General features: G+C 44.5%; 1 protein-coding gene across 3 annotated transcripts in view; it reads left to right on the top strand.

The window, feature by feature from the left end:
• ITPR3 (inositol 1,4,5-trisphosphate receptor type 3) overlaps positions 1 to 14,728 on the top strand; it is a 665,728-nt gene that overhangs the window by 334,683 nt on the left and 316,317 nt on the right. For all 3 annotated transcript variants that reach the window (XM_066609086.1, XM_066609095.1, XM_066609083.1), the window contains 3 exons: positions 4,542 to 4,599; positions 4,679 to 4,841; positions 5,254 to 5,418. In XM_066609086.1, coding sequence (XP_066465183.1) covers positions 4,542 to 4,599; positions 4,679 to 4,841; positions 5,254 to 5,418 — 386 coding nt within the window. The remainder of the gene's footprint in view (positions 1 to 4,541; positions 4,600 to 4,678; positions 4,842 to 5,253; positions 5,419 to 14,728) is intronic.

Below are 14,728 nucleotides of genomic sequence, written 5' to 3'. Positions count from 1 at the left end.
TCTGTCTATCGCTCTCTGCCTCTGACTGTCTATCTATTACTCTTGGTCTCTCTTATTTGCTCTCTGTCTCTCAGTCTGACTGTCTCTCTTGGTCTCTAACCCTCTTTTTCTCTCTGTCTCTGACTGTCTCAATCGGTCTCTGACTGTCTCTCTATCACTCTCTGCCTCTGACTGTCTATGTGTCTCTCTCTCTCTCTCTCTATCGCTCTCTGCCTCTGACTGTCTCTCTATCGCACTTTACCTCTGACTGTCTCTCTATTGCTCTCTGGCTCTGACTGTCTTTCTATTACTCTTGGTCTCTCTATCGGTCTCGTTTTCTGTCTATCTATTGCTCTTATCTGCTCTGTCTCCCTCGGCCTCTGACTGTCTCTCTATTGCTCTGTCTGAATGTCTTTCTCTAACTCTCTACTGCTCTTTGCCTCTGACTGTCTCTCTATCGCTCTTTCCCTCTGACTGCCTCTCTATCGCTGTCTGCCTCTGACTGTCTCTCTTTTGCTCTCGGTCTCTCTATCTCTCTTGGTCTCTTTCTATCTATTGCTCTTATTTGCTTCCTGTCTCTCTCGGTCTCTGACTGTCTCTCTATCACTCTCTGTCTATCTATTGCTCTTATTTGTTCTCTGTCTTACTTGGTCTCTAACTGTCTCTCTATCGCTCTCGGTCTCTGACTGTCTATCGCTCTTGTTCTGACTGTCTCTATTGCTCTCGGTCTCTGTCTCTCTATCGCACTTGGTCTCTGACTGTCTCTTTCGGTCTCTGACTGTCTCTCTATCGCTCTCGGTCTCTGGCTGTCTCTCTGTCGCTCTCTGTCTCTGACTGTCTTTCTTGCTCTTGGTCGCTGACTGTCTCTCTCGGTCTCTGACTGTCTCTCATCCTCTGACTGTCTCTCTATGGCTCTCTGCCTCTGACTGTCTCTCTATTGGTCTGTCTCTGTCTCTCTATTGCTGTTTCTTTCTGTCTCTCTATCGCTACCAGTCTCTGACTGTCTTTCTATCGCTCTCTGTCTCTTTATCGCTCTCAGTCTCTGACTGTCTCTCTCGGTCTCTCAATGTGTCTCTATCGCTCTCAGTTTCTGACTGTCTCTTCTTCTCTCTCGGTCTCTGACTGTCTCTCACTCTCTGTCTCTGACTCTCTCTCTCGCTCTCTGTCTATCGCTCTCTGCCTCTGACTATTTCTCTATTGGTCTGTCTCTGTCTCTCTATTGCTCTGTTTCTTTCTGTCTCTCCATCGCTTCCGGTCTCTGACTGTCTCTTTCGGTGTCTGACTGTCTATCGCTCTGTCTCTTTATAGCTCTCGGTCTCTGACTGTCTCTCTCGGTCTCTATGGCTCTCAGTTCCTGACTGTCTCTTCATCTCTCTTGGTCTCTGACTGTCTCTCTTGGTCTCTGACTGTCTTTCTTTTACTCTTGGTCTCTCTATCGCTCTCTACCTATTGCTCTTATTTGCTCTGTCTCTCTCGGTCTCTGACTGTCTCTCTCTCGGTCTGTCTCTCTATCGCTCTCGGTCTCTGTCTCTCTATTAGTCTCTGTCTCTCTATTGCTCCCTGTCCCTGACTGTCTCTCTATCGCTCTCTGTCTCTGACTATCTCTCTATCGCTCTCGGTCTCTCACTGTCTTTCTATTGCGCTCAGTTTCTGTCTATTTATTGCTCTTATTTGCTCGCTCTCGGTCTCTGGCTGTCCTTTTATTGCTTTCGGTCTCTGTCTCTCTCGCTCTCTGTCTCTGACTGTCTCTCTGTCGCTCTCTGTCTCTGACTGTCTCTCTCTCGCTCTCTGTCTCTGACTGTCTCTCTCTCGCTCTCTGTCTCTCTATCACTCTCTGCCTCTGACTGTTTATTGGTCTGTCTCTGTCTCTCTATTGCTCTGTTTCTTTCTGTCTCTCCATCGCTTCCGGTCTCTGACTGTCTCTTTCGGTGTCTGTCTCTCTATTGCTCTCTGTCTCTTTATCGCTCTCGGTCTCTGACTGTCTCTCTTGGTCTCTGACTGCCTTTCTATTACTCTTGGTCTCTCTATCGCTCTCTACCTATTGCTCTTATTTGCGCTCTGTCTCTCTCGGTCTCTGACTGTCTCTCTATCGCTCTCGGTCTCTGTCTCTCTATTGCTCCCTGTCCCTGACTGTCTCTCTATCGCTCTCTATCTTTCACTGTCTCTTTTGGTCTCTCACTGTCTTTCTATTGCGCTCAGTTTCTGTCTATTTATTGCTCTTATTTGCTCGCTCCCTGTCTCTGACTGTCTTTCTATTGCTCTCGGTCTCTCTATCGCTGTCTGTCTCTGTCTATTTATTGCTCTTATTTGCTCGCTCTCGGTCTCTGACTGTCTTTTCATTGCTCTCAGTCTCTGACTGTCTCTCTGTCGCTCTCAGTCACTGACTGTCTCTCTGTCTCTGACTGTCTTTCTATTGCTCTCGGTCTCTCCATCGCTCTCTGTCTCTGTCTATCTATTGCTCTTATTTGCTCTCTGTCTTTATCGGTCTCTGACTGTCTCTCGGTCGCTCTATCGCTCACGGTCTCTGACTGTGTCTGTATCGCTCACGGTCTCTGACTGTGTCTGTATCGCTCACGGTCTCTGACTGTGTCTGTATCGCTCACGGTCTCTGACTGTCTCTGTATCGCTCTTGGTCTCTGACTGTCTCTGTATCGCTCTCGGTCTCTGACTGTCTCTGTATCGCTCTCGGTCTCTGACTGTCTCTGTATCGCTCTCGGTCTCTGACTGTCTCTGTATCGCTCTCGGTCTCTGACTGTCTCTGTATCGCTCTCGGTCTCTGACTGTCTCTGTATCGCTCTCGGTCTCTGACTGTCTCTGTATCGCTCTCGGTCTCTGACTGTCTCTGTATCGCTCTCGGTCTCTGACTGTCTCTGTATCGCTCTCGGTCTCTGACTGTCTCTGTATCGCTCTCGGTCTCTGACTGTCTCTCGATCGCTCTCGGTCTCTGACTGTCTCTCGATCGCTCTCGGTCTCTGACTGTCTCTCGATCGCTCTCGGTCTCTGACTGTCTCTCGATCGCTCTCGGTCTCTGACTGTCTCTCGATCGCTCTCGGTCTCTGACTGTCTCTCGATCGCTCTCTGTTGCTTTCAGTCTTGGGTGAGTGGTGGGGGCATTATATGGGCACCCAGGTGGGCGGGTGTGCATGTTACCGGCATGCAGTCTCAGGGAGCAGCAAGTCATGGAGCCCTTGCCACCCCATCCTCCTGCCTCTAGTGCTCTGCTCCGTGCTTTCCTTGAAAAGTCATTGTTGCAGATTTTGACTCATTTTTTTTAATGCGTATCCACAGCAGATTTCACCATTTTGATCTCCTGGGATTTGCGTCAAAATACGTCAAACTTTGCACCATTGGTGCCGATTTTGATGCGGTTTTTGACATGGTTTTTGGGTGTGTATACATGGCATTGAAATGCTGCAAATTCTGCAGCATTTCCACATCCAAAACAGAGTTTTGCATTGGTGCAGATTTTAACTTGAAATCAGCTGCGTATCCGCAGCTAATTTCAGAAGATATAGCACTCTTAGCCCTCCCTTCACTCCGTACCCGATGCCCTCTAGTGAGCACAGTGCTGCTGGTCGAGAAATATGGAAGTGCCATCACCTCTGTGTGAATGTTCTTGTCACATCCACCCAGGACGTGCTAGATCCATAACCCGCAGATCTCGCACAAATGCACAACTGTCAAAACAATAGTAAACCAAAACATGACAACTCTATCTCTAGCTAAACAAACACAGGAATGGGACCTGCCTAAACGCAGGCAACCTGACCTCGCACCTCGGCCCTTAGTTAAGCCTTACGTGGGACAGGGGAATAGCATAAGAAACCATATAGAAATTAAAGCAATCGCAGACGTAGCTTTGAGATGCAGCGGGTGAATGAGACATCCAGGACCAAGCTCTAACTGCAATCACAGTCAGAGCTAGAGTGAAGATTCAACAGCAATTCAGCTCCACATCAGGCCAAGCTAAATAGCCCTAACAATTGCCCACATGTGCGACTAAGCACGTCTCACCTTATACCACACACACCTGAGCCAAAACATGGAGAACCACCTACAAAACCTGCACTACACCACAGAAAGGCAGCAATCCCAGAACTGCCGCTACAGTTCTCTTAAAGTGGAACTGAGATTTAAACTTTTGACATTTCATAGAGATATCAGAAGTTTTGATCAGTGGGAATATGGATGTTGAGACTCCCAACGATCACATAAACGATGAATGATGAGCAGATCGCTGATCGCTCAGTGTAAATAGCGGAGGTTCAGTACTGAATGGCTGCTATGTTATGTCAATGGAGAGGGGTGCAGGACAGTGAGGAGAGAAATCTCCTGCAGCCTACCCACTGTAAGCCAGCGATACTAGCTCCCGTGCAGGTGCACGGGAGCTAGTATGTGCGAGGACGAGTGTCGGGCATCGTTTGACCGACACTCGTCCCATCTAAATGGGCCTTTATGCAGACACAGGAAAGATACGTTTTAATGATGTAGATTGCTGGTATAAAAATTCTAGTATTTAAACATGTAAGTGTAGTTCACTACAGATGTTCTTTCTTTTATAGATGCTACATTAAATCTTGAACGTATTGGAGAGCAAGCAGAAGCAATGTTTTGTGTAGGGTAAGGATAATTAAATTTAATTAAAGTTAGTAATATACGGCTTTAGTCTATTAACAAAATGCTCCTTATGTCACTATAGGAAGAATTCTATATTGGAGGTGGATGATGAAGGAGGCAGAATGTTTCTACGAGTGCTCATACAACTGACAATGAATAATTATCCAGCTCTAGTCTCTGGGTCTCTGCAACTTTTATTTAAACATTTTAGCCAAAGACAAGAAGTGCTCCATACCTTCAAACAGGTATCAATAACATTGAGCAGAGGATATTAGAGGATGATGCTGATTGAAAGATCAATGCTGTTGTATTTTATTGACTTTTAAGGTTTAATTTTTTATTAAAACGTATTGTGCTAAAATACTTTCAGCTCCCAGATAAGATGACAATTTCTTCTCCTTTTCTTAGAATATAAATTCTTGAGTATGTTATCACCTAGCTGCATCCTATATACTAGGAATAGCGTAATTGTGAAAATTCCCCCATGACAGAAGACAAATGAATAGACCTTCCTTTCTATGATTGGATTGCAATAGCGCAGTAAAATATTGCTTATTAATTGCTATCCACTTTTGATACTTTTTATTATGAATTGTCATCCATCTAGCTACTGTAGGTTTTACTGTGCTGTGTAATCTATATTGTTGTTTTTTTCAGGTTCAACTACTCATCTCTGCCCAGGATGTTGATAATTACAAAGTTATAAAATCTGAGCTGGACAGGCTAAGAACTATGGTAGAAAAGTCTGAACTCTGGGTGGACAAAAAAGAAAAATCAGAAGGTGGTAGCTCCTCAGAGGGAGGTAAAAAGGAGAAGAAAGAGGTAGTAAATTTGTGCTGCATAACATATAAGAATGTAATGAAAAACCCAAGAGTAGAAACTATCCCTAACAAAATTATTATCGAGACTTGATCTGTAAGTTTATTATTTGATAAATGGCATTTTTTAGAAATCTGAAAAGAATCCGCCGTATGTGAAGGGGGCAGAAAGCTTACCAAGCTGAATGGCAGCTTTTAAATTGATATACTGACAAGCCAGAGTTGGCTAAACTTATCAATTTATCATAATCATTAAACTAAGCAAGGTCTGTGACATATTCTTCATAATATTCCATGGAAAATGATTGATTTGTATTAAGGCCTTTAAAAAAACAAAACTAAGGCCGGCTGCACACGGCCGTGACGGGCTCCGCCGCGGAATATTCCGCGGCGAAGCCCGTCACGGCGCCCCCCAGAGACCCCATACTTACCAGCGGATCCGGCGTTCTGGGTCCCGCATGACGCTTCGGCGTGACGCGCCGCAGCATCATGTGACACGCCGGCCACGTTGCAAGACACGCCCACAGCGTCACATGAAGCGGCGGCGGTGGGCAGAGAGGCGATTTCATGCTATCTTCCGCTGTGTTACAGCAGAAGATAGCATGAGCGGACGGCTTCCATTGACTGCACGCGCGGCAAATAGAGCATGCCGCGGGTGAGGGCGGGAGATTTCACGGTGCGGAACTCCGCGATGGAATTCCGCACCGTGAGCATTGAGCTATTAGGTTCAATAGAACCTAATAGCTGCGGGCAATGCAGCGGATTTTCGCCGCGTATTACGCGGCGGAAATCTGTCCGTGGGAAGGAGGCCTAAGCGCTACACAAATTACTCAAGTATAAGCCAAGTTTTTCAGTAAAAAAAATGTGCTAAAAAAGCCCCCCTTGGCTTATACTCGAGTGAGGTAAAAAAAAAAACTAAAAAAAGCACAATACTCACCTCTCTGCCGGCGTCTGTGTCCCTGGCGGTGCGTCAGGCTGCTTCAGCTTCAGCCTTCTTCCCGCTGCCATCCCCCTGGCCTGGTTTAAAAATCCCCCGCCGTCAATGCTGTGTGAGGAAGCGTTGTGATTGGATTGAGCGCCGGCCAATCACAGACATTCAGTGAATGATATCACTGAATGGCTGTGATTGGTTTATCGAGTGGTGGCTATGATTGGCCGGCGCTCGATCCAATCACAGTGCTTCCTCACACAATGCTGATGGCGGGGTTTTTCAAAACCAAACCAGTGAGATGACACTGGGGAGAAGACTGAAGCAGCTTGCTGCACCCCTGGGGATAACATCGCGCCAGGGACACAGACGCCGGCTGAGAGGTGAGTATTGCGGTTTTTTTTTTTTACCTAGTAAATACTCGATATAGCTAGGCTTATACTCGAGTCAATAAGTTTTACCAGTTTTTTTGTGGTAAAACTTATTGACTCGGCTTATACTTGGGTCAGCTAATACTCGAGTATATACTGTATATTTGGATATTGGATATAGTGGCCTGTTGTATTTAGATAGTGATTTAAGGTTTTGTAGGATGTTTCAGAAATTATAAAGTTTTCAAAATGTCATCTGCAGCAGTTTTCACAACCCTGTTATTTTAGGTTGACACACTCCTAAATCTCAGTTGATATAATATCTCAAGGCTCTTATTGCAGGTAGAAAACAAATTTAGCAACTATTGCTGTCCTCCACATAAATATTTCATCTACAATCTCAAAGAAGTTTTTCAGAGTTATTTCTTTTATATATGTTTGGGCTCCCCGTGACCAAAACTATATAAAAGAAATATACTCAGCACAGCATCTGCGGCATCTGACAGGCAGGCTGGGTGACGTCCCATAATCCTGTGACATGGGCTTCTAATGTAGGACTCCCGAAGCAGATTTATGGGATGTCACTGATGATGTCCCTGTTAGTCTCCTATTGGCTGCAGTGATCATGGGGTAAACAACCCACATGACCACTGCTGCCAATGTAAACAGAGGGCCGGAGTGGTGGCTAACAGCAGCAAGGGGTGAGTGTGTGTTTTTTGTTTTACAAAATGTAATTTTTCTCAGTAAGTTAAACCAAGTAATCTTGTAGATATGATACCTTTTAATGGCTAACAAAAATACATGATCTTATTGCAAGCTTTCGGATCCCCTCAGGATCCTTCCTCAGGCGTAATGAAACAGATTTGGATAGGACATATATAAATGCAAATGTTCACACATGAAAAGGCGTAGAAATCGGAGACTAATTTGTACTTTAAACAATACCAGACAAGAGGAACAGAGAAGTAAATACTTAATCAGTTCACTGACAAGTAATGTAACAGTTTTATGACCTCTACAATGGTGCTAGGAAGTGACAGGCCTGTGTGTTATCTCTCCTTCAGACCTGCACATAAGGAAGTTGAAACCATACCTCTGCAGCGCCACTAATAAATGGCAGCATTCCTTCAAAAAAATGTATGACTTTTTATCAAATCTTAAAACAATTGCACAAAAATAGTATCAGCTTCAGTTTTTCCATCTTGCACTATCAATGCAAGAGAAAAAACGCCGGTGTAAAGTAACCCTATGGAAAAAATGGGTTATTACAATGCATGAGTCCCGCGCAGTCGCACAGAACTTGTGCATTTTTCAAGCTCTTGTAAATAAGTTGTTCTTCACAAGAAGTTTAAAATGTATTAGGTGTATTCATCAATTAACTATGAGCCGGCTCGGAGTGCATAAAACATATTCATCATCGCTGGGAGCATGTTTGGAGCACAAGCTTTGGCTATTCATCATTTGTAGAGCACACTCCACATAGTATAGTGTGAGTGTGATAGCTATGCTCTATGCAAAATCAGGGTTGAAAACAGAACATCAAAATGGTGGCACCCAGTGGAAGAGCTCTGATCCAATTTATCCTATACACAGACAATTGTGCAGCATAGAAATTGATTCAGAAGCAGCACATATGTACCAGTCCCTGTCTAATGATTATAAAGTTCTTTTAACACTAGATTTTTTTTTTTATACCTTAAGAGGCCAAAGTGGTCATTTTGATCTTTTTTTTTAAAGGAACTTTTATTTAGCTAAAATAAACGACAAAGAAACAGAGCATTGACACCGCAGGTGCCCATCTTAGTAATACAACACAATGCGTAAATACAAAAACAGAAAAGCCATCAGTCATGTGTGTACATCCCTCCTAACACATAATATTTGGCTGTACAGATTTTATTTTTAATCCGTCAAGTGTTGCTAGTGAAAAAAAAAAACATAAAAAAGAGACTGCAAGTCCAAAGACCAAGTGCAACAGAAAAAAAGGGAAACAACACTGCTACCAAACCCCACCCCCATTTCTTTCCTCCTTCTACTCCCCCGAACAACACAGCATGACTCTTAAAAGGAACTTTTTGGCTTAAAAGACAGGTCAAGCAGGTGTCCACCGACCTATTCCCCCTCAATACCCAGACAGGCATTACTGTTGCTGTCGCAGAGCAGTTCACCCAGTCACCCCAAATCTTGTTGAATTTTTCCGGGCATTCCCTGGCGATGTACGTCAGCCTGGCATAAAAAAAGACAGTAATTTATATAAAGTGCGAGTTGCTACAGCCCTTGTTGTCTCCAACAAGCCCAAAGAGGCACACTTGAGGGTACGTGATCCTCGGGGGCGCCCAAATGTGATTTCATGAATGTGAGAATGTCCCTCCAATAGTCTCGCAGGACGTTGCACTGCCAAAACACATGCATGATGGTCCCATCAGCAACAAGGCATTGTGGGTATATCGCCGAAACTCATAATATGCAGCCTGGAAGGGGTGTAGTATATGCGATGCAGTAAATTGACCTGGATGAGCCTGTCCCTAGCGCTAATCAAAGGAGGACCAGAACCTTTTAGTATGTCTCCATCTTCCCTTAGCAGCAGGTCAGGCATATCGGTAACCCATTTTTGCTTGGCCTTCTCACTCAGCAGGTCAAAATGTTGCATTAAGTGGGCATAAAAGCTAGACAATGGTTTTACAACGTTACATATTTGTGCCAAGCCTTCAGAGGCAGTGGTGTAGATAGGCCATCAAATTTAAACCCTGATTATATCCCGTAACTGGTAGTATCTGAAATCGGAGCGTTCAGGCATTGTTCAGGCAGATCATGGGCTATCTGTAGTTGTGGGAAAGTGTAGAAGGTACCCTTACTGACTGTCAGAGAGGACATTACTGCCCTGAAGTCTCCAAAAAGCAGACTCTGTAAAATATTACAGGGGTGGCAGATGGGGATTATTCTACAGGGGAGTATGTCGAACCCACGGGCTCTCTCTTCAGGGGTCAGTTGCAAGGCCCAGTGCCAAACTTTGATTGTGAACAGTATGGGAGTGTGCAAGGGGACAATACGAGATGAGGGGCCATGCGTCACCAGCACCCTCAGGCTCTGGTCAGAGCCCGCCACTCTGCGCTTCAGGCCCACCACAGGGTTATAATCTGATGATGACAGCCACCAGCCAGCATACACCACTGGCTGGCCAGATAATAGTAGTAAAAGTGGGGTAAAGCTAATCTTCCCCAGCTCACCAGAAGGCAGAGGATTTCCAATTAAATCCTCGGTGAGGTGCCCCTCCACAAAATACGTAGCACAAACGCACGAATCATGGTAAAAAATCTTTTTGGAATCACGGTAGGGGAATTACGCAAGACTTACAAGAATTTCGGCAATAGTTTCATTTTTAACAAGTTGATTCTGCTCACTAGGGTAAGCAGGAGAGAGGCCGAGCGCACTGCTAATTCCTCAGCCCAATGCAGGAGGGGGACTAGATTAAGGTAGTAAAAAGTCGAGACCTCCACTGACCCTTTTATACATAAATAAGTTGTTTGAGCTGTCCAGCTTAGCGGGGCAGGCAAATGGAGCCCAGCCACTGCAGGGTCCACTGCCAGAAGGTGGGTTTTGTCCCAGTTAACCCTAATGCCATTGTGGAGTCAAGAGAAGACTCCTGAAGATAGAGGAGAGTGTCACCCTCATATAGCGCTATATGCTCTTCGTAGTTATGCAATTTAAATCCCTTTACTGCCAGTGATGTCCAGACCTTGATCACAAGGGCAAACAAGGCAGGAAATAGAAGGCAGCCCTGTCTCGTGCCCCTACCCAAGAGGAATTGGGCAGAAACATGGATATTAATTTTAAAACTGGCTACTGGAGAATCATACAGAGTCCTAACTCATTTAACACCTTCCCGCTATAGGATGTACATTTACGTCCTGTAGCATCAGGGTATGTATAAAGAGTGATTGTAGGGCGATCTCCCTTCATACAGCGCAGGCACCAGCTGTGTCTTACAGCCGACATCTGGTGGCAACAGCTCCGATAAGCTCTATAAATGCCTGTAAATTGTATCCTGATGGGATCGCAGGGAGCCATGCGGGTGTCATAGCAGTCTTGGCAGTATGCCTATCAAGCTGTGCCCATGGGGTGGCTTGATAGACTGCTGTGCAGGTTTCATAGCAGCCAGGGGTTGTCTTGGCAGTATGCCTATCAAGCTGTGCCCATGGGGTGGCTTGATAGACTGCCTGCCCAATTGCGGTATGATAAAATGTTATGGCATTAACTTCATATTGCAGGAACGATCAAAGCATCGTAAGGTAAAGAGCCTCTGTTATGTCCATGTTGACCATTAGCCCCGACACCTCCGCAAAAGAATCAAGAGTTCCAAACAGTTTGGGTAAGGAGGTCAGGGATCTAGTGAGGTAGAACAAGATATAGTCTGTGAACAGAATCAGAAATGCAATAAAAAGCAATCAAACAGTCGTATGTATTCCAAAATGGTACCAACACAAACTACAAGACGTCCCGCAATAAATGAGCCCTCACGCAACTATGTTTATGGCAAAATAAAAAGTTATTGCGTGCAGAAAATGGTGGCAGAAAATAATTTTAAAAAATTAAATGTCTTTGAAAAAAAATAAAAGTAGTACAGCAAAAAAAAAAAAAGAAATTATATAAGTTTGGTATCGTAGTAATCATCATATAAAACCATAGAATAAAGTTATGTCATTTTTGTTGCAGCTTGTGTGCCGTGGAAACAAGACACACCGAAAGATGGCGGAATTTCATTGTTTTTTGTTTTTTTTACTCCAATTAGAACTCAGTAGATTATATGTTACATTAAATAGTAGAAAAATACAACTTGTCCTGCATAAAACAAGCCCTCATACAGCTGTGTCGATGGATAAATAAAGGAGTTACAATTCTTTAAAAGGGGGAGAAGAAAATGAAAATGGGGGGAAAAAGGGCCGCATCATTAAGAGGTTAATAAAGGTTGGCCCAAATCCAAACCGTTGCATCACTGCCCACCAGTATTTCCACTCCACTGAGTCGAAGGCCTGTGCCTGATCTATAAACATCAAGGTGCTATTCCCACAGTTAAGAGTGTTTATACGTCAGGTGGCTGAAAAGGATTCATGTCTGTACTTTTGCCAGGCATGAAGCCAGACTGGTCAGTGTGTTTGATCTTCCTAAGAACTGAGTTTATACGCGTCGCTAGTATTTTTGCAAGAATTTTAACGTCATTAAGGAGAGAGATAGGGTGATAAGAGTCGGAGTCTGTAGGGTCCTTTCCAGTGTTAAGGATCATATCATTTTGATCTTTAGTGTATATCATTTTTTTTTATTTTGAAATTTTATCAAATCACTTTGCATGATTGTAATTTTATTATACATTAATTTAATGTTTTAGATTTGATATAAAATGTCTAGTAGCATAGAAATGTTGACTACAATTCTGCATTGTATTTTACTTTGGAACTAAAATTATTTGGTAAGTACAATACATGTGGGTGACGTAAAAAGGCAATTTTGTTACAAGAAAGGTCATTACAAAGTTTCTTGCAAGAAGTAAGTAAACAAAAGTTAGATGATAAGTGTAATATAAAGGCCCATTTACACAGAAAAATCACTCAAAAATTGCTCAAACGACTGTTAGAGTTATGCAAAGATGATCGCTCAAAACTGTCACTCGAAGTAGCTAATTAGCTACTTAAGAGTTAATGCAGGCGGATACAGTGTGCGGCGCTGATAAGAGTCATCAGTGATTTCTAGCTTGCTAGAAATCACAGATGAACGAATAGTGCATGATGGCAGTGCGTTTAAACAGAACGATTATCGTTCACAAGATGGCTTTTTGGAGAATTTTGAGCGATAATCGTTGTGTCTCAAAGTGCCTTAACCCTTTCCAATCCAATTATTTTTTCTCAGCCATTCTCCCCAGCTCCAAATAAATTGGAGCTGGTGAGAATGGATGAGAAAAAATACATTTCCCTGCACCCTCCTGAACTGACAGAGTTCAGGAGGGTGCAGGTGCTCACTGCACCATGGGGGGGCCTGCTTACCTGTCCGGCGTCTTCCGCATTCACCCTTCTGCCTCCCGGCTCGGCGATCATGTCAACACTGGGGTGAGGTGGCACCCGGCGGTCACATGATCGCCGAGCCGGGAGACAGAAGGGAGAATGCGGGAGATGCCGGACAGGTAAGCAGCCATCCCCCCCCCCCCCCACGGTGCAGGCTCCCGGCTCAGCGTTCATGTGACCGCTGGGGGTCAGGTGACACCGGCGGTCACAGAATCGCCGGCCGGAATCTCCGTGCATTACCTAGCGCTAATTGAGCGCTATGTAATGTGTAAAGGAGAAGGCACTCGGGGCTCCTCAATGAGGACCAGTGCAGGAGTGTATCTGCACCCAATGTGTCTGACGATCGGGTGCAGAAGCACTCCTGCACTGCAGTGTCGGGCCTGCCCCGACGTCGGAGCTGTGGAGGGAAACTATGATGTCGGGGCAGTCCCGACATTTGATTGGAAAGGGTTAAGGTACCGTATATACCGGCGTATAAGGCGACGGGGCGTATAAGATGACCCCCCAACTTTCACCTTTTACGCCGGGAATACAGCAGAGCAAAAAAAATAAATTATTACTCACCTCCCCCGGCGTTCTGCGGCGCTGCTGCAGGATGTCGCTCCCTCCTGGTCCCCGGCAGAGCATTGCTTTCTGGACGCAGGGCTTGAAATCCCCGCCTCCAGAAAACACATGTGCCTTCAGCTAATCACAGCCATTCAATGATGTCATTGAATGGCTGTGATTGGCTGACGGCGTGTGTTAGCCATTCACAGTATTAGCTTTCTGGAGGCGGGGATTTCAAGCCCTGCGTCCAGAAAGCAATGCTCTGCCGGGGACCAGGAGGGAGCGACAGCCTGCAGCAGCGCCGCAGAACGCCGGGGGAGGTGAGTAATGATTTTTTTTTTTTGACACTTTCTTTTTTTTGTATTACCGGCGTATAAGACGACCCCCGACTTCAGAGCAGATTTTTCGGGGTTCAAAAGTCGTCTTATACGCCAGTATATATGGTATAACTTATTAAATCCTTGTAACGAAATGTTTGTTTTGAAGATACCACAAAGTTACACAACTTTTGTGGTAAAGAAAAAAAACACATTACACACCTCTAAAAGATTGTCTTGGGTTATTGTTATCCTCTTCATCCACAACTTCCTTCTCATTATTAGAACTTGATGCAGTCAATTCGTACTCCTCTTAATTGTTAAACAATATTTCGGGAATATCTTCGTTTTCAGACAGACCTTCTTTAATATCTTGCAATTGACATGAAATATTTGCAACTTGTTCAGCCGTGTAACTAATGCTTTCCACTAGCCCTATCTCCAAATCGAAGTTCACACAAATGCAGATCTCGACGTTACTGCAGTAGTGGAGTTGAACTGTATGCAACACTGGTCTCAACGTGACTGATCAATGTGTTCACAAATCCTACTCTCTCAATATTTGACAAGATCTGACACACTGAACGCAGAGTGGACTTTCGATCACCTGAAAGGACTGCCAACAAACCCTAACTTGCAAGAATTCAGTACTATCGTATATCTTGAAAACGTAACGCAATTTTCGTAATGTTAACATGCAAGTAATAAACCAATATTGTGGCTAGTAGGTAAAACGCAAGTGCTTATTCTTCACTATATTTGATGCCTATGTTAGATATATACTGAAAATGCTTCAGTACAGGAAAAATGCATAATTTTTTTTGCAGCCCCCCACCTTTGTGTAAGAATTGGTTGTCCGTGGATCTGACCCGTCATTTTTGCAGTGCCTGGGTCGGGCCTGCGTTGTGTACCTGTGAAGATTTTCCTCTCTAACTTTCTTGGCTCGGCTCTGCAGACAGAAATAGCCGAGCTCCATCTCTGTTTGCTCCTTTAATTTCAATAGCGCAGACACAGTAGCTCGACTGTTTCTATCTGCTGATTGAAATCAATGGGACAGATATAGCAGAGCCAACACAGCACTCAGATATCTGCCTGCACC

The sequence above is a fragment of the Eleutherodactylus coqui genome, chromosome 1, assembly GCF_035609145.1.
Source record: "Eleutherodactylus coqui strain aEleCoq1 chromosome 1, aEleCoq1.hap1, whole genome shotgun sequence".
NCBI lineage: Eukaryota > Metazoa > Chordata > Amphibia > Anura > Eleutherodactylidae > Eleutherodactylus > Eleutherodactylus coqui.
Note: the sequence above shows the minus strand (reverse complement) of the source record. Positions and strands in the feature narration are given on the sequence as shown.